This window comes from Protopterus annectens, chromosome 11.part0, assembly GCF_019279795.1.
Source record: "Protopterus annectens isolate FY-2018-M chromosome 11.part0, PAN1.0, whole genome shotgun sequence".
In the NCBI taxonomy this organism is placed as follows: domain Eukaryota; kingdom Metazoa; phylum Chordata; order Ceratodontiformes; family Protopteridae; genus Protopterus; species Protopterus annectens.
Window position 1 is genome coordinate 1,266,214,125 of NC_056745.1, and position 25,465 is coordinate 1,266,239,589.

Here is a 25,465-nt window from a genome sequence, read left to right on the forward strand (position 1 = left end):
TCACAAAGTGCCTAGCTCCAGTTATTGCATTTTGCAGGCAAAGAAATATTCAAATATATCCATGCATGGATGATTGTCTAATTCAGGCAGAAAACCAGGGCATTCTTTTAAATTATCTGGCGTTTGTAAAAAGGGTTCTAACTTGTCTGGGGTACACCATAAATAAAAAGAAATCACAACTGGTACCCCGTCAACAGATTACATTCCTGGGTGCAAGCTTGAATACAACTGCCCAGATGGCTTAATCACGCCAGAAAAGCAAATTCATTTGGCAACTTACTTCAGACAAGTGACCACAAAAACCCTGCTATCTGCAAGACAAATACTGCAAGCCTTGGGGTGCATGGCCTCCTGCATTCTTCTAATTCCATATGCAAGACTGCATATGAGGAAACTACAGTGGTATCTAAAAAGCCTATGGAATCAACATTGTCACAGCCTGGAAACAATGATTCCTATCATACCTTGCCTACGCCTGGAGTTCCTATGGTGGGCAGAGGCCTGCCACCAAAGCAAGGGAATACCATTCACACTACTCCCTGCCGCCCAAACCCTAACTACAGATGCACCAGACTATGGATGGGGGGCTCATCTGGTAGGGAAGTGTATTCAGGGCAAAGTGAACCCAAATCAAATTCACCTACATATCAATCAAAAAGAAATGTTAGCTGTACAGAATGCTCTGATAGCCTTTAAGGACTACATTCTTCCAGGACAACTACTGGTAAAGATGGACAACACCACGGTTATGTGGTACGTAAACAAGCAGGGGGGTACACATTCCTACCCCCTCTGCAGACTAGCCATGGCATTGTGGAACACTGCCTTGGGCTACCAAGTGCACCTACAAGCTCAATTCCTGCCAGGAAAATTAAATACACTGGCAGATGGACTAAGCAGAAACCACATGGACCCACACGAGTGGAAACTGGAACCACTGATTTTCAACATGTTGACAAGCGAATGGGGGAGCCCAGACATAGAGCTATTTGCCTCCCCCCAGAACTACCAGTTGGACGAGTTTTGCACAAGGACTCCGCACAAACAAGCCTGGAAAGTGGATGCTCTGTCCTTCAGCTGGAAAAAACGATCAGTCTACGCCTTTCCGCCTCTGCTCTCCAAAGTTTTACTAAAAGTCAAACAGGACAAACCAAGGATGATTTTAATTGCTCCAGACTGGCCGCGCCAACACTGGTATCCCCTCCTGCGCAGTGTGTCGCAGATATCTCCATGGCACCTGACTCAGACCCCTTTCCTGCTGTCTCAGCAGGAGTACCAAATTCTGCACCCTCAGCTTCCAACATTGAACCTTGCAGCCTGGCTAATAAGTTAAATTCATCTTTATCATCCCTCAGCAAATGTGTGATGGATGTCATCTTGGATGCAAGGAGACCTAGGACTAGAAAATCTTATGCTGACAAATGGAAAAGATTCTGTGCCTGGAACCAATCTTTAGGGATGAGCACAGCAACACCCAGTTTACCTCAGATTCTGCAATACTTAACTGAGATGCTTCACAAGGGCCTGTCTTTTTTTCTCCATTAAAATCCACGCCTCAGCAATTTCAGCTCACTATAACACAGAACCACCCCTCTTCTCTCATCCTTGGCTCAGGCAGTATCTCAGAGGGGCAAAAAAACTTGGGACCACCCAGGAGAGCTCCTGCCCCTGCCTGGGACCTTAACTTTGTTTTGGAGAAACTCACTCTACCTCCTTTCGAGCCAGCTGCTACTGCAGACTTAAAATTTCTTTCTTGGAAAACAGCCTTCCTTTTAGCAATCACTTCAGCTAGAAGGATGTCTGTATTACAGGCCCTTATGGCAGTGGAGCCTTTCGTCATCTTTCATGCGGACAGGGTATCTCTCAGGACCAATCCATCCTTTATGCCAAGGTGGTTTCCAGTGTGGCTGTTAATCAGTCCATTAATTTGCCAACCTTCTTTCCCAATCCACAGAACAAAGGGGAACGGATCCTGCATTTCTTGGATGTGCACAGACAGCTTAGATTCTACTTGGACAGGACTAAATCTCGAAGAAAATCTAAACAATTGCTGGTAGCATTTGCTGCAGGGGCAGAGGGGGAAGGCTATTTAAAAACAAACCATTTCTAAATGGATAAGTCATTGCATTCATTTCTGCTATAAGTACCATGAAAAACCTATTCCCCAGGGGATCAGATCTCACTCCTCCAGGGCTGCATCTACTTCTGCAGCCTTTTCTCAGAGGTGTTCCTACCAGGGATATCCTAGAAGCTGCTACCTGGAGTTGTGTACATACTTTCACCAAGCATTATCATTTACCAATTTTCTCTAAATCCAGAGCTGGATTTGGCACTGCTGTCTTGCAGGGCCTTATAGCTGGCCCTAATGCTGTATAAACTCCTCCTCCCAACCATAGCTTTGGGAATCTACCCAAATGTAATGACTGCAACAGTGAAACACGAAGAACATAGTACAGTTGTGTACACTTACCATAAATGTAGATGTATGAGTGTATTCACTGTTTCAGTCCTGGTTACCCTTCCTCCAGCCCCCTAGTTTTTCTGGCTATACCTCTACTTTCCTTTACTATGCTTAAAAGCCTTTTTGGTGTATTTGCTTTTGGTTGGAGGTATACTTTTGTGTTTTTGTGTTTATTTGCTTCCCATTATTGGGGCACCTGACATCTGGGGCACGAAAAATTGATGTAATGGCATCAGCTGCATGTTTTATACCCCTGATGACCTGACGTCATGGAAGAAGGGACAGCAACCGATGTAGGACCCAAGACTTTATTAATCAGGCCGACTGGGGGCAACCTGCCAGCAGATTACCGAAATGTAATGACTGCAACAGTGAATACACTTGAACATCTACATTTATGGTAAGTGTACACAACTGTACTTTCTGAGTATTTGCATCCGTATGTCACCTTTATGCCCTGTGTCCAACATGTGACGTACAGCACCTGTAAGTTCTAAAGGCTTTGGTATACTGGCTGGACATTGGACTATCATTGGGAAGGGGTACTGTCGGTGAAGAATACTATAACAGTGAAGAGAAGGACATCTACATTATGAAAAGATTTTACACAACTGTACTTTCTTCAGGTGATAAATATGAATAAACCTGACATGGATTTGTTGAAGACAGATCCCGTAGAACCGATTTGTTAGTTTTTTGTGAACACTTGTGGAGGACCTTGGATGATGGGAATGCAGTAAATGTCATACATTTAAATATGTCCAAAGCTTTTGATACTATGTTTCATTATAGAGTGTTAGATCTATTAAACAAATTAAATATTAGTGGATATGTGTAATCGTGTGGATTGTAAATTGGGTGGTAGGAATAATACGGTGAAAATTGGTCATTATTTTTCAGATGAGAGGTTCATTAAGAGTGTCCCACAGGATTTGCTATTGGGCTTGCTATCGTTTGGAATTTTTATGACTAGTTTTACTTCTGGTGATACATTTTGGTTGACAGACTATACTGCTGATGATAAATTTGGCTTGGTTATCTCCAATATATCCATTCAGTTTTCTCTGCAAGCTTATTTAGATATCTTACTTAAATGCATTATAGGGAATGAAATGAAGTCTAATGTAAAGACTTGTATTATGCACTTTGGTACTGAGAATCACAATTATCTCCTATGTATTGAGTAATATTGATATCCAAGAAGTTAATATTATTAGGGATTTGGGTGTTTAAGGTAGATGATGTTAGGTTTTAAGCATCACCTGTTTCGTCATTGGAGGATGTTATAAAATGGGTAACATTGTTGGAAGTGTTGCTTGCAGAGATAGGACTGTTTTGCTTCCCATTTATAAGACTATGATATTTTGCAGTTCTTTTTGCAGATATAATAAGATGCAGTTAGATAAACTGGAAATAATTCTGACATTTTACCAGGAGAATTCAAGGGATGGTAGGGGTGAACGATCTTAGGTGACTTTTTGAGGTATTGTCCTTGTGCACAGTAATATATAGGTTGGTCAGGAGAAACCTTAGTATGCATAAGTGTTTTAAAGGTTGCAAATTTGGGAACTCTGTGGTAGTATCAAAGTACACTCCATAAATACCAGAAATAACTGTTTGGTATTTGAATAGTATGTTAGGTAAAATATCTGTGGAATAACTCTCTTTATGGGGAACATGTGTATGATTCAATAAAGTTCCTTTTGGAGTCAGGAAATCGGAGATTATACTAAATCTTTTAAAACCAGTTTGAATTTATGAATGGGTTTGAGGATTTTTAACCTAGTTTTTATGGTGGCAAGCTCTTTAAGGGCCTTTATTAGGATTTTGGCTTGGTGTCTCTTAACATCTGAATATCCAGGATCATTGTGGTGACTCCCTTCTGGCCCAGGCAACTGTGCTTTTCACTTGTTTTGGAAGTGGCCAGGGGCATTTACCTCAAGCTTCCTCACAGCATGGATCCGTTGTTTGATAACTCTCCAACACCAGTCAACTTCAGTTGACTGCCTGAATGTTTGGGTTTTAATTCCTTTTAGGCACCAGTTTACCGAGGACATGCAGCAGGCACTAATGGAGGGAAAAAAGCCTGCTATTAGAATTATATATTAGCAAATGGAAAAGATTTTTTTGTTGGTGTTAACTACATAACCAGCACCTATTCAGGGCTAGTTGTTCTCTGGTTTTTACAATATTTGTGCGAGTTACTATCCTATGGTATTTCTTATTCAAGTATCAAGGTTCACTTATTGGCCGTTTCAGTATGCCTGCCCAGGGATCCTCCTCTTTCAGTGCAGTCCCCTGTCAAAATATTTTTAAGGAATTTTGCACAGGAGGCCTCCAAGTAGACCAGTGGCCCCCTCCTTGGGGCTAGAGAAGCTAACACTTGCTCCATTTGAACCAGCTAATCTAGCTGACTTGAAATTATTCTCGTAGAAAACAGTTTACTGATTTCTTTGACCTCTGCAAGAAGAGTATCTGAATTACAAACTTTTAAAGTCAGTCAACCCTATCTCATTTTCCACAGGGACATGGTTTCTTTGAGAACTAATCCTCATTTTATGCCTAAAGTGGAATCTGAGTTTACATTAAACTAAACTATCCATCTGCCGGTTTTCTTTACTGAACCTAAAAAGGAGGGAGAAAGGATACTCCATACCTTGAATGTCCACAGACATCTCTGGTACTATCTTGGCAGAACTAAATATTTCAGCTCTTTGGATCAATTGTTCATTCCTTGTGAAGGTAAGTAGAAGGGACAGCCTGTGTCAAAACAGACTGTTTCCAAATGACTGTCTAAGGCTTTTACCTTTTGTTATACTCACCATAACAAAACTATTCCAGACACGGTCAAGGCCCTCTGTACCAGAGCCTTTGCTTTGTCTATGTTCTTTTAGAAAGGGTTATGTTGTAGAAGTTTTCAAGAAGCTGCTGCTTGGTCCTTTGTACATATTTTTACAAAACACTGTAAGCTTAATTCTCTGTCTGGGTCCAGGTCAAGCTCTGCTAGAACCATTCTCCAGGGACTGTTGGACTCTTCTTCTTCCACCTCCCAAATGTAGTAAGCAAGGAAATCTTACCCATATATCTATGACTACTGCAGCAGTGATCAGTATGGTGAATGTAGCACAGTTGTGTAAGTAAAGTTACCATAAGTGTAGATAATTGAATGATCACTGCTACAGTAGCCACTCCCTACCTCCAGCCCCCTTGTTTTATGTGTGTGTGTGTGTGTGTGTGTGTGTGTATGTATATATATATATGCCGGGATGAGGACATTTATTTTTGTTCTAGCATTGTCTTTTCAGGGCTCAGTCTCCCTCTGTCTGTTGATAGGATAGCTCTGAAGGGCTTGGTGCCCAAACTAGTCTTTTAGTCATCTTAGCTCGAGCTGCCTGACATTTCCGGGACTTGGAAGGTACAGAGAGGTCCCTTAAGAAAATGACAGCAATGACCAGTCATCGGGTCATTTACTACTGTTTCCAGAAGTTAGACCACTCTCTAGACTGTTGGAATTTAAAAAAAAAAAAAAAAACTATGTTCCATGAGTGATTGTTTTGCTGTTAGCATACTGAGAGAATGCCAATTATTAATATATGTGTTGTTATTTTCTTCCAGATGAGAAATCTGTAAAGAAAAAAAACAAAACCCATCCAACAGATGTAAATGAGGGCAGAACAGTGTTTATCAGGTGGGTTGACTTTCCTCATGTCAGCTGTTTTCAATACCGTTAACAGCCTGTTGTGATTAGGAGTTGCTGTTTTTAGTAAATGTTATGTTTTGCTAGAACTGCTCTGGCAGTGTCACATTGAAAAGGTGTGAAACTGAAATTTAGGTGCAGCAGCAGAGGATACATAAAACTGCTAAAGTTTTTTGGTATGTCAAGAGCACCTGTTATTGTTGTGGTTAGGTGTTCTCCTGTGACTGATACGATAAACTGTCAGTTAACTGGAACTGAAGCAACCAGCAAAAAAAAAAATTGAAGAAATACAGTACAATTTTCATGTCTTGCACCCCCCCCCCCAGAAACATGCCTTATGTTTTTAGAGTTTTAAAAAGAAAGACAGGAATATTCCCTCTCTCCCCAACCTGAGAATAAGTCAAACCAAACAAATAGTATAGGGTATAGTATTAGTCAGGCCTGTTTTTAATAGTAACTCTCAAGCAGTCAGAAGCTACAGTTATCTTGCGTCTACCAATACCCTGGGTGCCAGTTAACTGAGAGTTTACTGTACACTGTATCCGGTGTGTTGTTGCTGTGTATTCTATGCATTGTTGCTGTAATGTATTTTTTCTACTGTAGTTTTGTTTGCATTTGCTGATCAAGGTAGTCTAACTGGCAATTGCCCATTTTCGTTGGAGGTCCAAGGAGAAAAGCTCCAACAAAGTATTGCAATAACCTTTTTGATGTGTTGCTTGAAGGTATTTAGTTACAGCTCTTAAAACAGGCAGAGGCCAGGGCTGGCTTGGTAGACCTGATGAACAAAGAGAGGATCTGTGACAAGCAAAAAAAAATTGTCTTGTATGCATTAACATATACCCTTTTCATTTGTAAGTGGAATTTTAAGTAAGATTTAAAATGGCTTTTGAAGGGTTGTGTGAGAGTGACTTGATTCCTTTTGTTTGTTGTTTACACTAAATGTGGCTTCCCTGTGGTGGTTTGGCTTGTGTACTTTTCGACGATTGGAGTGAAAGCATTAGGAAGCCTGAAACTGATACAAGCACTCAGCTCTCCTTGTCAATAAGGAGAAATTAATCATAGGCACCAAACAGTCTATAATTGCAAAGTACCTTGCAAAGGTAAGGGAAAACGGCTCTTAAACTTTACAATAAAGCACCTAAACAGGCATATCCAAGGGTCGGCTTCCGGTGATTTCTCCTGTCCACCTGGTGAATCTGGGCATACTGGGGCAATGCAGCAACTGCCTCATGTACACAGACAATCCTGTCCTCCTACCACCCAGCACTACAACCCGCAAGAGATGCACTTTCATAGCTAAACTGGAAGCAAAGCTCTCTCCGGCCAAGATTGTGCTAGACAGTCAAGAGGAGAAGGTTAACACCTGCAGTACACCTCAAGCAACTCATAGCCCTTCAAAACCCACACCATCAACACCCACACATAGCAACACTAAACCCACATATGCGGAGGCCCTTAACATTAACCTGCCAAGCAACAAGGACCTCCGAAGCCGAAATGCAAACAAACACCAGTCACAACCAAAGTGACACATAGCTCACAACACCAGTGTGCCACCCAACAACAGCCACTAAGGCAAGACAATGTACCCAACACTTTAGTCATAGGTGACTCTATAGTCAGACACATTGATGTCCCACTCACCATGCTGAACAAGGAGGAAATTACAGTCAGCTGCCTGTCGGGTGCTAGGATCCGCCACATAACGCATGCACTCAAGTCACTCCACAGCAAATACGACTCTGTCATTGTCCATGCTGGAGTGAATGACTTGAGACGTACGTCCCTGGACTACATGAAAAGAGACATGGAAGAGCTCTTGTATCATGTGACCCAGGCAGGTATGACCCTAGCCCTGAGTAGCATCCTGCCTTCACCCAGAATGATACCACAGTATAAGGACAAATGATTGACATCGACAATTGGCTAAGCTTCTGGTGTCATTCAAAGGGATCCAGTATTTGTCTGCCTGGGAAGACATGATCGACAAACCACGATGCTTTGCCAGAGATGGTCTGCACCTGTCACCCCCTGGGATTCGGGTTACTGGCTAAAGCTCTTGCCACCCCATATAGTGCCTTTTTAAGGCAAGGTTCAAAGGATAAAACCACCACCATAACAGATACAAGCATGCAAAATCTGAAGGTAATGCTACTCAGTGCTAGAAGTCTAAACCTCAAAATGCACTGTCTCGAGGCACTCCTAAAAATGGAGAACATCGATATCTGTGCAGTAACTGAGGCCTGGTTCAAGGCTCCAGAGAGCACCCCTGCAATACCAGGCTACAATTCTTACCACACTTTTCGGCCACAAAACCAAGACCGAAACACTAAAGGTGGAGGAGGGTCCATATTCACCAATGATATTCACACCTCCAGGCTAGTTGCCCAACACAATGCATCTGAAATTCTCCAGGTGCAACTAACACTAGGTAAGACTGCAATCCAAATTGTAGCTTGCTACAGATCCCCTACCATGCCCCAAGATTCTCACTACACCTTTCTAAACATACTGGAAAATATTAAGATACAACTAAACACCCTAATACTGGGTGATTTCAACTACTCTGTCATTAATTGGGAAAACTACTCGGGTACCAACTCCTTTTCCCTTGGTTATTGGAATTCATAAATTCCAACGTCCTGGATCAGCTAATCCATTGTCCCACCAGGGGCTCCAATATCCTAGACCTGGTCATTACCAACATGGGAGATAGATGCTCCACACCAGTGGTCACCCCCTCATTTGTCAGGTCTGACCATAAGCAAATCACCCTTGACATCCACATTCCACCCCACCCCCAGTAAGAAAACCTCCTTAAAAAACTTCTCCAAAGCCAACTTCATGCTACTGAAGTCAGAAGTGACAAACTTCACAACACCCACGCAGACGGGTTCTGGAAGTTCGACTGCAGAATCCTACACTAAGGCACTGTACGAGCACATCCACTTGTGCATGAATCGTGCCATCCCAAATAGAACCAAGATGCTCTTCTCCAAAAAAAAGGAAGCCAATCTGGTGGTCCCCTACAATAAACAAAATATACAACAGAAGGAAGAAACTGTTGCAGAAAAGAGGAATATCCCAGGATGCAAAAAACTTCCTCACCAGCCTCAGTAAGAAGCTGAGATCCCTCATAAAATCCTCAAAAGCTAGCTATGAAAATAAAATTGCCAAAGATTCCAAAGACAACCACAAGGCATTCTATAGTTATGTCAAGAATCTAAATGGCAATGCTCAGATCTGCTCTGAGCTACAACAGAATGGCATTAAATATACTGATCCCAAGGATATTGCCAATATCCTGGCAGATCGATTTAGTGCCAACTTCACCCCCTCCTCACCCCCTAAAGGGCCCATCTCAATACCAAAAGATTGCCAAATTCTGATAATCACGGCCACACAGGTAGAAATCGCACTTTCCAAAGCTAAGAATACAGCATCCATGGGACCAGATGACATCCCAGGCTGTGTACTACATGAACTGGCACCTCACCTAAGTGTCATGTTTAATCATAGCCTCACCTCAGGCTTTGTGCCCACAGAGTGGCGCACAGCTGCAGTTATCCCGCTCCACAAGGGCGGATCTGCCTTGGATCCCGGGAACTACTGTCCCATCAGTCTGACAAGCCTGATCTACAAGGGCATGGAATGCATTATCATGGAACTTATAAACAAAGATATTGGTAATCTCCAAACTCTGGACCCCACCCAGTTCGGGTTTGTAAAAGGCAGATCATGTCTCCTAAACCTGATAGACTTCTTTGAAGCAGTCACCAAAGCTGTTAGACAAGGGTAAGGTGGCTCACACAGCCTATCTAGATCTTGCCAAGGCTTTCAAACACTGGACCCCCACCCAGTTTGGGTTTGTGAAGGGCTGATCTTGTCTCCTGAATCTGATTGACTTCTTCGAATCAGTCTCCAGAGCTGTGGACGAGGGTAAGGCAGTCCACACAGCCTATCTGGACCTCGCTAAAGCCTTCAACACCATCCCCCAGTCTGGAATCATAGATAAACTTACTAAGCTGGGCATAAATCTCTACATCACTCGATGGGTTGCAAACTGGCTTACTGACAGAACCCAGACTGTAAAAGTAGCCGATTCCAAATCCATCTCCAGACAAGTGACAAGTGGAGTACCTCAGGGTTCAGTCCTCGGACCACTCTTCTTTGGCATCTACTTCTCTGAAGTACAGTCCAACAGTAAGGGACTGGCTAACAAAGTTTGCAGATCACTGCAAACTGGGAGCCATTATTGAATCCCCAAATGATGTGGATATTCTACAAAAGGGCTTTATAGAAACAGATGCCTGGTGCCAGAGCCATGGGCTCAAGCTTTAATGCCAAGAAATGTATAGTTATCCCCTTTGGAAAAAAACATGTACCCATGAATTATGACATAGGTGGCAGGACACTAAACATCGAAAGTGTGATGAGAGACTTAGGGACACAGGTGGACTGTGGTCTCACTTTCGATAACCACATCGCCACAACAGTCAGGAAATCCTATGTGGCATAACTCATCACTAAGGGCTTTTCATCCAGAAAAAAGGAGATCATTGTCCTACTGTACTCATCCCTCATTAGACCCATTATAGAGTATAATGCCCCGTTTGGTATGTACCTCACAAGACATCTGCAACAGCTGGAAAGGCCACAGAAATGCCTCACTAAAAGAATCACAGGCCTAAAGCAGATGCCATATGCTGACTGTCTAAAAAAACTCCAGCTATACTCTGTGGCATATCGTCTACTCAGAGGTGATCTCTGCTTAACATACAAGGCCATGTCAAACCCTGAGCTGTTGGAAGTTTTTTTATTGTAATATTGCTCCACTTAAAGAAATCCCAATCCCTCAGAGCCACATGCTCCAGGGATCTAAACCTTATCATCACAATGAACAAAACATGCTGGAGGGATAAGTTCCTGTCCCAGAGACTCCCCATACTCTGGAATAGACTGCCCATACATGTCAAGCAGAAAGCCTCATTGGCCCTCTTCAAATGGAACCTTGATGATTGGATGGGAGATAGGAAATTCACCCCGGGGATCATGTCAGTCGCCCTGCTAGACAGGGGCCTAGAGAAGTAAATATTGTGGGAAGAAATATCCAGGGAATTTTTATGGCTAGGCTTGCATAGGCCATAGGGCCGATAGCCTAGTACGGACCTATGAGCTTATGTAGTCTTTGTTTCTTGGGGTGGTACTGTTATAGCATGTTTATCTTTACTAGGCTTTGTGGAGGTAATTATAGAATGTCTTATGGGTAGTTTTAGTTGAGAGGGAGTAAAAAATGTTAGTTTGGGAGAGTTGGGAGGTTGAATTGATATGCTGTGAAGAGTTATAGGAATGTTTAGGGCAGATTTTATGGTTTTATTGTAATATTGACATAGCATTTGTAATTTGGACTATACTGAGATTAGTGAAGATGAGAGTTATGCATACAGGACACTGGGTAGCAGTAGGGAGTGGGTTGCTGAAATGCAAGCTTGGTTAATTAGATAGGGTTTTATTCTATAGTGTAAGTTAGATATGGTTTCACTCTAAATTTGGAACATGATGGATGGGATGAATAACTGTTAAGAAATTGGTCTTTGGTTGATTCTACTATTTTGTTGTAGGTCACTACTTCTGTAAGGGTGCCATTCTTAGAGAAAATGCAGAGGTTATTGGTAGAATGAGAAGTGGTGAGTTTCTGAGCCACATCTGTGTTGGTGAAGACTTGAAGTTTATTGTCGAGTTCAGTGAGAACTTCTTAGGGAAATATGAAAATCCTCTGTGAACTGAAGCAGTTTTCAGGCTGTGAAGCTTTTTGCTTCTCATTGATGAATGATGACTGTTGTTTAGAGGAGGTGCTTGTCCAATGGGCAGTTGGATGGAGATTTAGTTTTAAGAGTCCATATACAAAAATGAGATAAGGACAGTGTCAGAAGCCTTAGAAGGATCTAGGAAAAGGATTCTGGTAATGTGCACTATGTTGAAATTGTTATGGATAAAGTTAAGTACTAACAGTGCATCTTCAGTGCTGTTCTGTTATGAAGACTGTTTCCCCGATACTGTTTAGGTGCTAGTTTGTCAGTTTCTTTTAGAATTACCTTAAGGTGTAAGGTAGATTTGCATTATAGTTGATGTTCATCGTGCATACAGCTGCAGTCATAACAGATGGGTTCTCCTGCCGTCAGGCGGGTCCTCGGTCGGCCGAATTCCAAAGTCTAGGTCCAGCGTCAGTTGTCGTCGCCTCTTCCCTGACATCAGTGCGACAGGGGTATAAAAGAACCAGCTGACGCCATTTTCTTCGGTCTTTCTTGCCGCGCAGTGCCCGAAGCAGAAGCAGTTCGCAAGTGCCGGTCGGCCAGCTGCTGAGATTACGAATATTTTTCAACCGAAGTCTTCTTGAAAGCTAAGTACCCCGTTGGGGAAACTTTTCTTGCCTCAGACCGATGTCAGACAAAGTTAATAATTACAGCATAAGGATTTTCATTCCCTCTGCATTCCTTGCTTAGGCCCAGACCACGACGTCTCGGCCTGTCATTTTTGTGCTACATTCAACAGACGCACTATTAAGCGTCGGGTGGAGTTCACCCAACACTGTTTTGGCAAAAAAGTTAATTACATTATGTCGTCGGATACTCCGACTCCAGTTTTGAGTAAAAGACGCAAAGATAAGGACCGACACACGAGGTCCGCGGCTTCTACCGACACCACGCCAAAGCCGACTACAGGTGGTCCGGTTCTTAGTGAGGCGCATACGCAGCCCCTGACTACCGACGACACTTCATTGGTGGTGTCTACTGTGCCCGAGGTCGCAGGCTCTTCGGCCCACACCCAGACTACAGATACCGAAGCCACTCTTGGCGGTGAAACTCAGAGTTTAGACAGGTCTGCCACCTCTCAAGGTGTCTTCAAGCCTTCCTCTTCTTTCTCCATCAAGGCTTTCACTAAGTCTAAAGCAGCCATGCATACTAAAAGACAAGCTTCACAGGGCCCTTCTCAAGGCCCCATGCCTAAAAAGCAGATGCTCAAAATGGCTGAGGATTTGATTACTCTTATCAGGGGTTCTCAACCCCCCCCCCCCGGACAAAAGGCCCAGAGTGGAGGAAGAATCCCCCTCCTCGGACCAGGCCTCCATTATTTCAGAACATTCTGAAGACCAGGAACATTCATACTCCCCCTTTGAAGATTCTGATGCAGAGGAGTCCATTCCCTCTGTCTCCCCCCCTGAGGATTACTCTTTGGGGAAACCTTGCATACCTTGAGGGAACACTTCCACTGGGAAGGCCAAGAGTACTCAGACTCCAAGAAAAGGCTTAGGGATTTTCTCTTGCTCCCTCAGCACAGGCCTCTGGCTATACCTCCTGTCTTAGACATTCTAGATGATGTGTATTCGGAGGCCTGCCTTAACCCAGACTCTTTACCTCCAGCCCCAGTCAAGCCTGACAGGTATTACCGGGTTCCTGACTCACACCAATTCTTATACAAAAGCCATGCGGCTGACCCAGAAACTATTTCACAGGGCCCCAAGGGAATTAAGGCCTCCACTGCTAAAAATCCATTACCTTCAGAAAGAGATTCCAGAGCTTTAGAAAGGTGAGGGAAAAAGGTATACACCTCGGCCACCTTAACCATGAGGGCATTAAACTGTGTCAGTTCCATATGTTCAAGTACAAACAGTTTCTGTTATCACAGTTGAGAAGCAAAATGTCACAACCTGAACAACCAGACTTGAAGGAGTTGCAGGATTTGATACATAGTGCAGAACAAGTGGGTAAACATACCTTGCAATGTGGTTTTGATGCTTTAGAGGCCTCATGTAGAGCTGCTGTTACAGGATCAGTCATACGTAGACATGCCTGGCTCAAAGAGCAAACCTTACTAGATCATGTCAAAGCTAAATTACTAGATGCCCCTCTGCAAAAAGATGTATTGTTTGGTGTTAAAGCTGAGGAGGTATTAAAGAAAATGGAGGAAAAGGCAAAATCAATGCAAACAGTGAAAGATTTCCTACAGGTACAACCTCCACGTTTCAGTAGAAATTGGCCTTCCAAAAATTGGTCCTTTCCAGCCACGGACAGACCCCAAAGAGGTAGATACAGGCACCCGAGGGGCAGAGGGCAATCTCAAGGATCGTTTAGAGGCAGACAATGGCAAGCACCTACACAAAGAGGTGGTGAGGATAGTTCACAGCCATTCACTAAGCAGACCCAATGACTTTCCCCTTTGCATGCCAAGCAAGGCTCAAATGGCAGCACCTTTAGGCGGAAAACTGGCATTATTTTCGAAAAATTGGCATATTGTCACAAAAGACAAATGGATCCTGGACATTATAGACAGAGGCTACAGATTCCACTTTCACACCCTTCCAAAAATGAGAGGCATGCCAAACCTGCCACACAATCATAGGGCAGAGGCACAAAAACAAATTTCAGATCTCATGGACTTGAAAGCTATTCAAAAGGTACCTGCACAAGAACAGGGTCAAGGTTTTTATTCCAGACTATTCCTGGTACCAAGGAAGGGAAAAGATTGGAGACCTATTTTGGACCTATCCATCCTAAACACATTTTTACTCGTGCCAAAATTCAAGATGCTCATATTACAGCAGCTTCTTCCCATGCTGGGCAAGGAGTCTTGGCTGGTAACATTGGACCTCAAGGAGGCATACCTGCATGTCCCAATCAGACAAGATTGCAGAAGATACCTCAGATTTCTTGCAGGTTCAACCCATTATCAATTCTCTGCATTGCCCTTTGGCTTATCTACTGCGCCCAGAGTGTTCACGAAATGCCTGGCATCAGTAATTGCTTGCTGCAGACTTCAAGGGATACAAATATACCCATATTTGGACGACTGCCTGATCCAAGCGGACAGCAAGCACATACTTCTGAAACATCTGGCTTTTGTAATAATGTTGAATTCTCTGGGATACACAGTCAACAAAAAGAAATCAAGGCTAATACCCTCTCAAACAATAATTTTCCTGGGTGCCAACTTGGATACAAGCACCCAGATGGCCTACCTCACGCCAGAGAAACAGGGGCAACTAACTCAATACTTCAGAAAACTGGCAACTTTCACCAGGCTGACTGCAAGGAAAATCCTGCAGGCTCTGTGATTCATGGCATCTTGCATCCTACTAATCCCATGTGCAAAGCTGCATATGAGGAAACTTCAATGGTACCTAAAAAACCTATGGTCTCAACACAGCCACAGTTTGGAAACAATAATGACACTGATTCCATGTCTTCAAAAGGAATTTCTGTGGTGGGCTCAAGCATGCCAAAGAAACACAGGTCTCCCATTCTGCAAGCCTCAAGCAAATCAAGTCATCACAACAGACGCCTCGGTCTACGCCTGGGGGGCGCACATGACAGATCGGTGCATTCAGGGCAAATGGTCCCAAAAAGAAAAGCACCTACACATCAATCAAAAGGAAATGCTAGCAGTAATAAATGCTATTATAGCTTTTAAAAACCTACTGTATCCAGGTCGGCTATTGATAAGGACAGACAACACCACAGTAATGTGGTACATAAACAAACAGGGAGGAACCCATTCATACCCCCTATGCAGGCTGGCCATGTCTCTTTGGAACATGGCTCTGGAATTACAAATCGAACTTCAAGCACAGTACTTGCCAGGCAAGGAAAACATGCTGGCAGACAACCTAAGCAGAAATATGACAGATCCACACGAATGGAAGTTGCATCCTCAAGTTTTTACAAAGATAATTCAAGCATGGGGAAGGCCAGACATAGATCTCTTTGCCTCCCACAGAAATCATCAATTGGCAAAATTCTGCTCAAGGACCTTTCATCCACAGGCCTGGAAAGTGGACGCACTCTTTCAGTTGGACAACAATGACAGTTTATGCCTTTCCACCTCTTCCTCTGCTGCCCAAAGTTCTATTAAAAACCAGAGCAGACAGACCAAAGATGATTCTCATTGCTCCAGACTGGCCAAGACAACACTGGTACCCACTCCTGAGGAGCCTGACGCATTCCCCACCATGGATCCTGCCTCTAATGCCTCTTCTACTGACTCAGCACAACTTCAAAACTCTTCACAGTCAGCTGAAAACACTCAATCTGGCCGCATGGAAAATTCCTTAAATTCACAACAGACCCTACTCTCCAAGGAGGTGCAGGATGTCATTTTGGAGGCCAGAAGGCCTTCTACTAGAAAAGCCTACTCCGCAAAATGGAAACGGTTTTGTGCCTGGAATGAGAAAAAGGGTCAGAATCCTGGAATACTGAATTTACCTCAAATATTACAGTACCTAGCTGAGATGCTAAGCAGTGGACTTTCATTCTCCTCCATCAGAATCCATGCCTCAGCCATTTCTGCAGAATTACAACACTGATCCTCCTTTATTCTCTCACCCCCTCTTAAGACAGTTCCTCAGAGGGGCTAAGAATATAAAACCCCCAAGGAAACAACCAGTGCCTGCTTGGGACCTCAGTTTCATTCTAGAAAAACTGACCTTGCCTCCTTTTGAGCCAGCTGCTTCAACAGAACTGCAATATTTGTCCTGGAAAACAGCCTTCCTTCTGGCTATCACCTCAGCTCGCAGGGTATCGGAACTACAAGCCCTCATGGCTGGTGCAGCCTTTCATCATTTTCCATCAGGACAGAGTTTCCTTACGAACCAATCCGTCCTTTATGCCAAAGGTAGTATCCAGGGTAGCCTTGAATCAGGCTATCCACTTACCTACCTTTTACCCTAATCCTCAAAACAAAGGGGAGAGACTACTACATTCCTTGGACATTCACAGACAGCTGCGTTATTATTTGGACAGAACAAAGCATTTCAGAAAATCAGAGCAACTCTTTGTGTCCTATGCTACAGGAGCTCAAGGGAAGCCAATTTCCAAACAGACCATCTCAAAGTGGATAGCCCACTGCATACACTTTTGTTACTCTTTTCATGGTAAAACTGTACCTGCAGGCATCAGATCTCACTCCACAAGGGCCACAGCTACCTCTGCAGCTTTCCTTAGGGGGGTTCCTACCAAAGATATTTTGGAAGCAGCCACTTGGAGTTCTGTACATACCTTCTCCAAGCACTATCACCTACCATTATACTCCAAATCTAGAACAGGCTTTGCCACTGCAGTCTTGCAGGGCATCCTGGCTCCTCCTAGTTCCACCTAGTGCCTACCACCCCTTTTTTAGCTTTGGGATTCTACCCATCTGTTATGACTGCAGCTGTATGCACGATGAACATAGTACAGTTTTGTACCTACCATAAATGTAGATGTTAGAGTGATAATACAGCTGCAGTCCAGGTTTCCCTCCCTCCTTCCCCTCTTGGGACAGGCCTAATGGCTAACACCTCCTCATACAACCTGATTGGGGTATTCATTTATGGTGTATTTGCTTGCAACTACTGTTTTTTGATTATATTGCATTGCATTATTACATAAATTTATGTATTGCCTTCCTTCTGGGGGCACCTGACATCTGGGGCAAGAAAAACTGAAGAAAATGGTGTTGGCTGGTTCTTTTATACCCCTGTCGCACTGACGTCAGGGAAGAGGCGACGACAACCGACGCCGGACCTAGACTTTGGAATTCGGCCGACCGAGGACCCACCTGACGGCAGGAAAACCTCATCTGTTACGACTGCAGCTGTATTAGCACTCGAACATCTACATTTATGGTAGGTACAAAACTGTACTTTCTGGACCTGGAGCAACTTCACTCAGCCCATCTGGTACAATCCAGTTCAGCATGGATGGAAGCCATTTTGGTACATCATTCTGAATATAATATAGTCTAGTTTCTTTTAATAATAAGTGATATGTGCCTACTAATATATTTCATAATGTATTTAAAAATGGTTCTCTTTTTTTCCTGTCAGTTTTACTTCTGTCATCTAAGTTATTTGAAAAATGTGGTTTAGCATGAGTGTCGCATTCTGACAGTACTCTTTATGTCTATAATAATCTTATCATAACCTGCATTTCTAAAGTCTAAAGACATTTTATCAACTTCATTACTACAGTCTTTTGGTTTAGTATTTAAATGACTGGTCCTAAAACACTGGCCATATACTATGACATTAAAAGTGTAGGTTAGATGCATACTTTTCTTATGCAAGTACCTTTTATATTGAACTTTCTTCATATGGATAAGTGTATTAATTAATGTCTTTATTTTCAAACTGTAATATTCAAATAATTAATACTTGTCAATTAATTACTACTCAGATTATTAATGCTTGTCAAAGAATATTTAATTTTAAAACATAAAAGTGCAGTAGCCATTTCTATAAAAATAAGTACATTTTTTCATTAAATATACATCCCTTGTCCAAATCAGGAAGGCATAAACAAAACATGTCTAACAGTTAATATATCGATAATGCATTCTATCCAAATTAAAATATATTCATCTTCCCATAGAAATATAGCAGTCAATATTTGCATGTTCATGTTCAGAACAATCTAGGTTTTCCTTTCAGACTACTACTGAATAAAAACAGACTTTGACTATGCATGCCTCAGGTACAGTATTGAAGGCACACACAAGGAACCCCAGAGTTAAAGACATTTGGAAAATCAAGGAAAAGAAAGAGGCATACAAGTCAAGAAATAATAGCGGTATTTATGACCTTTAAAACTCTCAAATAGGTTTGGAAGCCAGGAGTTTTGCATCTGATTACATAGCATATCAAAGCCATATGGTACATGAAAGTGGGGGGAAATTCATTCATTTTAGCCTTGATTTGAAATTTCTAAATATTTTTAGACACCTTTATTAAATTCTTGCATTGTAGGTGATACAGGTGCACATGGAGTAATAGATGAGGAAAAAAAGCAAATAATTTTTCATTATTCATGTTTTCATTTTTAGCCATTATCATTCTTTCCAACATTGTATGACTTCCTGCCTTCCCTTAAACTTCACTCCTTTTATGCATGTATTGTTTCAACAAAATTTGTTTATTTCTATGTAGTCTGGTTTGCTCATTCCCATTTCTAAAGCCCCCCCCCCCCCAAAAAAAAAAAAAAAACTGCTGGCTGAACATAGAGTTTCTCAAGAAAAGATGTTTCAAAAATAGCAACATTAGAAGGCAGAGCATGCAGAGAAAACAGAGGTTTTCTGCTGATCCAGAGAAACTAGAGGTAACAGACTGCATTCAAGCAACTGAGCTTGTGTTCATGGCAAATGATATGCCTAACTTCACTGAATAAAGGACCGATTCGGAGTGAATTGTCTTCAGGCTTCTTTCTTTCTTTGACCAAACCTAACCTGTTGGAAAATTGTTTAGCAAGTAACTCTTCTCCCTAGTGGACAGACAAAAAGAATACCTTTGCTTCACCACGGAAGCTAATGTGGCACCGGTAACTAGAACCGCGCAAAAGAAAAGGGTTCCAGAGTGTTACTTCTAATCTAACAAGTGACTTGCTCCTCCAGTCCTTACAGATAACAGTAGGATTTTACTTTTTGTAGTTTTGAGCATTTTCATTGAAGCAAAAAGTCTTGAAAATGTGACGTAGGATCAAATGGAGATAAGAAGAAACCAGCCTGTCAAACATTAATGTGGGTTGTGCATGCAAGCTAAAAGTTGGAAATACACATTCAGACGATCAATCCTATATAATAGTTGAGAGTTATTGGTTTCAATCATAAAAGATACTCTGTATTATGGAATGTAAGTGGCTATGCAGGTACAGACAAAAAGCAGAGAGCATTGAATTATAATAAGATGTAGGGTGCAAATATTAGTGTTGTAGGAGACATATTTGGATTGAATATTCATCATCAATCCTGCTTTTTCCACATGTGGTTGGGGTGTTATTTCACTTTTTGCCATCTCTTCCTGTTCAGTGCCAGTTTCCTACCTGCTTTGACACTCATGCCTGTCACAGGTCATCCATCTCTTTAGTGGTTTCCCTCGTTTCCTCTTCCTTCTTACTGTGTGCCCCAAATCATCTTCACTAGATTGTCTTCTGCTTTCTTGTACATATGCCTGTACCACTGATGTTCTTCGTGTTTCACTGTTGCAGTCATCAAACTTAGGTTATCTGCCTGCAGGTAGCCCACAGTCAGCCCGAATACCAGAGTCTTGAGATTTCTGCTTCGGATGCTGTCGTTTCTTCCATGACGTCAGGGGTATAAAAACACGCAGCCGACGCCATTACATCAGCTTTTCTTGCCGCGTGGTAGCCTGAAGCAGAAGCAGTTTGCTAGTGCCGGTCTGCCTCTACCTGAAATTTTCGTTGTTAGTTTCAAACCTGAAATCTTCTAAAGCTAAGTACCCCGTTGGGGATCCTTTTTTCTTGCTCTAACTGATGTTAGAAAAAGTTAACAATTGTCTTGCCTGTGGAAAGCAAGTACCTCACAGAGATTTTCATTCTTACTGCATCTCCTGTTTAGGCCCAGACCTCAATAATGTTCTTCGTGTTTCACTGTTGCAGTCATTACATTTGGGTAATCTGCTGGCAGGTTTCCCTCAGTCGGCCTGATTAACAAAGTCTTGGGTCCTGCATTGGTTGCTGTCCCTTCTTCCATGACGTCAGGTCGACAGGGTTATAAAACATGCAGCCGATGCCATTACATCAGTCTTTCTTGCCATGCGGTGCCCAAAGCAGAAGCAGTTTGCAAGTGCCGGTCAGCCGACTCCTGAAATTTTCATTTTCGAGTTTCAGAACCGAAGTTTTCAACTTAAAGCTAAGTACCGTCTTGGGGAAACTTTTTCTTGCTCCTTACCGATGTCAGTAAAAGTTAATAATTGCATTACTTGTGCAAAGCAAATAACTCATAAAGATTTTAATTTGTACTGTATTCCTTGCCTAGGCCCTGACCACGACGTACCTTGCTGTCGGTATTGTGCTTTATTTAATCAGCGCACTATCCATCGTCGGCACATTTTTGCCTCTAAATATTTCGGTTATCGGTTTAATTATCCAGAAATTACGTCGGTTAGCCATCCAATTACCGGAATTCTGAAAAAAACGCAAAGAAAAAGACAGACATAGGCCGTCGAGGTCCAAAACTGCCGACGACGCTTCTCCTAAGCCAGTCGCCAGTTTGCCGGTACTCAGTGAGGCACTTTCGCAGCCCCTGATACCCACTACTTCTGACTCGCAGGCCTCTACTGAGACTCATTCGGAGTCTGGTATGCCGCGAGATGCTTCAGCTATGGAACCCGTGGATGTCTTTACCTTGGATGGGTCCGGAGCCGCTGTGCAGGCACCGGCTTCTGAGGGTGTATTCAGTCCTACACTTACATAATAAACTGACTCCACCTTTTATACTAAGGCCTAAATCTCGATCTATGTCTAAAAAACCGACGCCCAGCCCACATGTTCAGGCCCCTATGCCTAAAAAACAAATGATCAAAATGGCTGAAGATCTTATTACTCTAATCAGGGGTAGTCAACACCCACCTTCTAAGAGGCCTAGGACTGAGCTTGAGTATGAATCTTCTGATCAGGACTCTGTTTCTTTTAATTCTGATTGATGGTTTTTGCTATAATGGAGTTGTAGGGGGATTATTCTTCCCTATATCAATAAATGATTTTTGGATGTGACTTTTGCCAACACTTGCTGGCGTCTTCTGTTTTTCAATTCCTTCCGTTTGGCCGTGCGAGGGTTCCACGGGCATCTGCCTCTTGTTTGGACTTCTTCTAATTCTTCCAATGACATCGATTTGTCCATACCTACTTATGAGGATTCTGATGCAGAGGATTCCATTCCCTCTGCTCCCCCCCCCCCAATGACTTTTCTTTTGGGGATACTTTACATACCTTAAGGGAGCATTTCCACTGGGAAAGTCAGGAATTTTCTGAGTCTAAAAAGAGTCTTAGGGATTTCCTTCTACCTCAGCATAGGCCTTTGGCTATACCTCCTGTACTAGACATTGTTGATGATTTTTTTTCGGAATCCAGTATGGCCCCTGATTCCCTGCCTCCGGCTCCTAGTAAACCTGACGGATACTACTGGCTTCCTGAGTCCCTCAAGTTCCTTTTCAAAAACCCTGTTGCAGATCCAGAAACCATTTCTCGGGGGCCCAAAGGCATTAAGGCTCCTACTGCTAAAAATTCTACCCCTTCTGATAGAGACTCCAGGGCGCTGGATAGATTGGGTAAAAAGGTTTATACTTCTGCAACCTTGGCAATCGGGTCTTTAAATTGCCAATTTCATATGGTAAAATATCAACAGCATATTGTGGGACTGCTTAAACAGAAAATGATGTTGATTTGTGGCTTTGTGGAAAATAAAGATTTACAGGATTTATTGCATTCTGCTGAACAAGTTGGAAAACATACTTTGCAATGTGGTTTTGATTCTTTAGAGACCTCTTGCAGGGCTGCTGTTACTGGGTCTATGCTTAGAAGGCATGCTTGGCTTAAGGAGCAATCTCTGCCTGATCATGTTAAAGCAAAATTGTTGGATGCTCCTTTAAATCAGGACCGCCTGTTTGGCAATAAGGCTGAAGAAGTTCTAAAAAAGATGGAAGATAAAGCTAAATCTATGCAAACTGTAAAAGATTTCTTACAAGTGCAACCTCCAAGATTTAGTAGGCACTGGCCTACTAAGAATTGGTCCTTTCCAGCTCCTTCCAGGTCCACTCAAGCCAAACCCAGACACACCAAAAGCACCAGGTTTCAGTCCCAAGGGACTCTCAGAACTAAGCAATGGGGGGGCCTCCACTTCCAAATCGGGAAATAACAAGACACGCCCCTATGGTAAACAGTCTCAGTGACTTTCCTTTAAAATTACCAATCACTTACCTTTTAGCCGCCCCTTTGGGGGAAAGATTGCTCTTCATGCAAAAAACTGGGAACTCATAACCCAGGACAAATGGGTTTTAAATATAGTTTCCCAGGGATACAGATTTCATTTCCACACGTTGCCAACACCAAACGGGTGGCCAGAGGCTCAGAAACAAGTACTTTTGCTCTTAACCATGGGGGCTATTCAACCGGTACCAGAAGAGGAAAAGGGACAAGGTTTCTATTCCAGGCTTTTCCTGGTACCCAGAAAAGACAAATTATGGCGTCCAATTCTGGACTTGTCTACTCTAAACACCTTTCTGGACATTCCAAAATTCAAGATGCTGACTCTTCACCAGTTACTTCCTATGCTAGGCAAAGATACCTGGTTGGCAACTCTAGATTTAAAAGAAGCTTACCTGCATATCCCAATCAGGGAATCTTGCAGAAGATACCTACGCTTCATAGCAGGCTACTTACATTATCAGTTCTCTGCACTGCCCTTTGGCTTGTCTACTGTGCCTAGGGTATTCACAAAGTACCTGGCTCCAGTAATTGCATTTTGCAGGTAAAGAAATATTCAAATATTTCCATACCTGGACGGATTGTCTAATTCAGGCAGAAAACCAGGCCATACTTATAAATCATCTGGCGTTTGTAAAAAGGGTTCTAACTTGTCTCGGGTACACCATAAATTAAAAGAAATCACAACTGGTACCCTCTCAGCAGATTACATTCCTGGGTGCAACCTTGAATACAACTGCCCAGATGGCTTTCCTCACACTAGAAAAGCAAATTCATTTGGTAACTTACTTCAAACAAGTGGCAACAAAAACCCTGCTATCTGCAAGACAAATACTGCAAGCCTGGGGTTCTTAGCCTCCTGCATTCTTCTAATTCCATATGCAAGACTGCATATGAGGAAACTTCAGTGGTACTTAAAAAGTATATGGAGTCAACATTGTCACAGCCTGGAAACAATGATTCCTATCATAATTTACCTATGCCTAGAGTTCCTATGGTGGGCAGAGGCCTGCCATCAAAAGAAGGGACTGTCATTCACTATATCCCCTGTTGCCCAAATCCTAACTACAGATGCATCAGACTATGCATGGGGTGCTCACCTGGCAGGGAAGTGCATTCAGGGCAAATGGAACTCAAATCAAATGCACCTACGTGTCAATCAAAAAGAAATGTTAGCTGTACAGAATGCTCTGACAGCTTTCAAGGACTACATTCATCCAGGACAACTAATGGTAAAGACGGACAACACTACGGTTCTGTGGTACATAAACAAGCGGGGGGGGGGTACACATTCCTACCCCCTCTGCAGACTAGCCATGGCATTCTGGAACACAGCCTTGAGCTACCAAGTGCAACTACAAGCTCAATTCCTGCCAGGAAAATTGAATACACTGGCAGATGGACTAAGCAGAAATCTCATGGACCCACACGAGTGGAAACTGGAACCACGAATTTTCAACATGTTAACAAGCAAATGGGGGAGCCCAGACATAGATCTATTTGCTCTCCCCAGAACTACCAGTTGGACAAATTTTGCACAAGGACTCCTCACGAAAAAGCCTGGAAAGTGGATGCTCTGTCCTTCAGCTGGAAAATCCTATCAGTCTACACCTTTCCCCCTCTGCTCTCCAAAGTTCTGCTAAAAGTCAAACAGGACAAACCAAAAATGATTTTGATTGCTCCAGACTGTCCACGCCAACACTTGTACCCACTCCTGTGCAGTGTCACAAATATCTCCATGGCACCTGCCTCAGGCACCTTCCTTGCTGTCTTAGCAGGAGAACCAAATTCTGCGCCCTCAGCTCCTAACATTGAACCTAATCACTTAAATTTACCCTTAACATCCCTCAGCAAACCTGTGATGGATGTCATCTTGGAGGCGAGAAGACCTAGTACTAGAAAATCTTATGCTGACAAATGGAAAAGATTCTGTGCCTGGAACCAAGCTTTAGGGGTGAGCACAGCAGTGCCCAATTTACCTCAGATTTTGCAATACTTAACTGAGATGCTTCACAAGGGCCTGCCTTTTTCCTCTATTAAAATCCACGATGCAGCTATTTCAGCGCATTAAAACACAGAAACACCTCTCTTTTCTCATCCCCTGCTCAAACGGTATCTCAGAGGGGCAAAGAACTTGAGACCAACCAGGAGAGCTCCTACCCCTGCCTGGGACCTTAACTTTGTTTTGGAAAATCTCACTTTACCTCCTTTCGAGCCAGCTGTTACTGCAGACTTAAAATTTCTTTCTTGGAAAACAGCCTTCCTCTTAGCAATCACTTCAGCTAGAAGGATCTCTGAATTACAGGCCCTTATGGCAGTGGAGCCTTTCATCATCTTTCATGTGGACAGGGCATCTCTGAGGACCAATCCTTACTTCATGCCCAAGGTGTGGCTCTTAACCAGTCCATTCATTTGCCAACCTTCTATCCCAATCCACAGAACAAAGGGGAACGGATTCTGCATTCCTTGGACATGCACAGACAACTTCGATTCTACTTAGAACTAAATTTCGAAGAAAATCTGAACAATTGCTAGTGGCATTTGCTGCTGGGGCAGAGG

At 42.9% G+C, this 25,465-nt stretch overlaps 1 protein-coding gene across 1 annotated transcript in view; it reads left to right on the plus strand.

The window, feature by feature from the left end:
- The window catches only part of RBM28 (RNA binding motif protein 28), a 1,154,212-nt gene that overhangs the window by 504,034 nt on the left and 624,713 nt on the right, over positions 1-25,465 (plus strand). Inside the window, exon 9 of the mRNA XM_044088621.1 lies at positions 6,077-6,149. Within this exon, the coding sequence (XP_043944556.1) occupies positions 6,077-6,149 (73 nt within the window). The remainder of the gene's footprint in view (positions 1-6,076; positions 6,150-25,465) is intronic.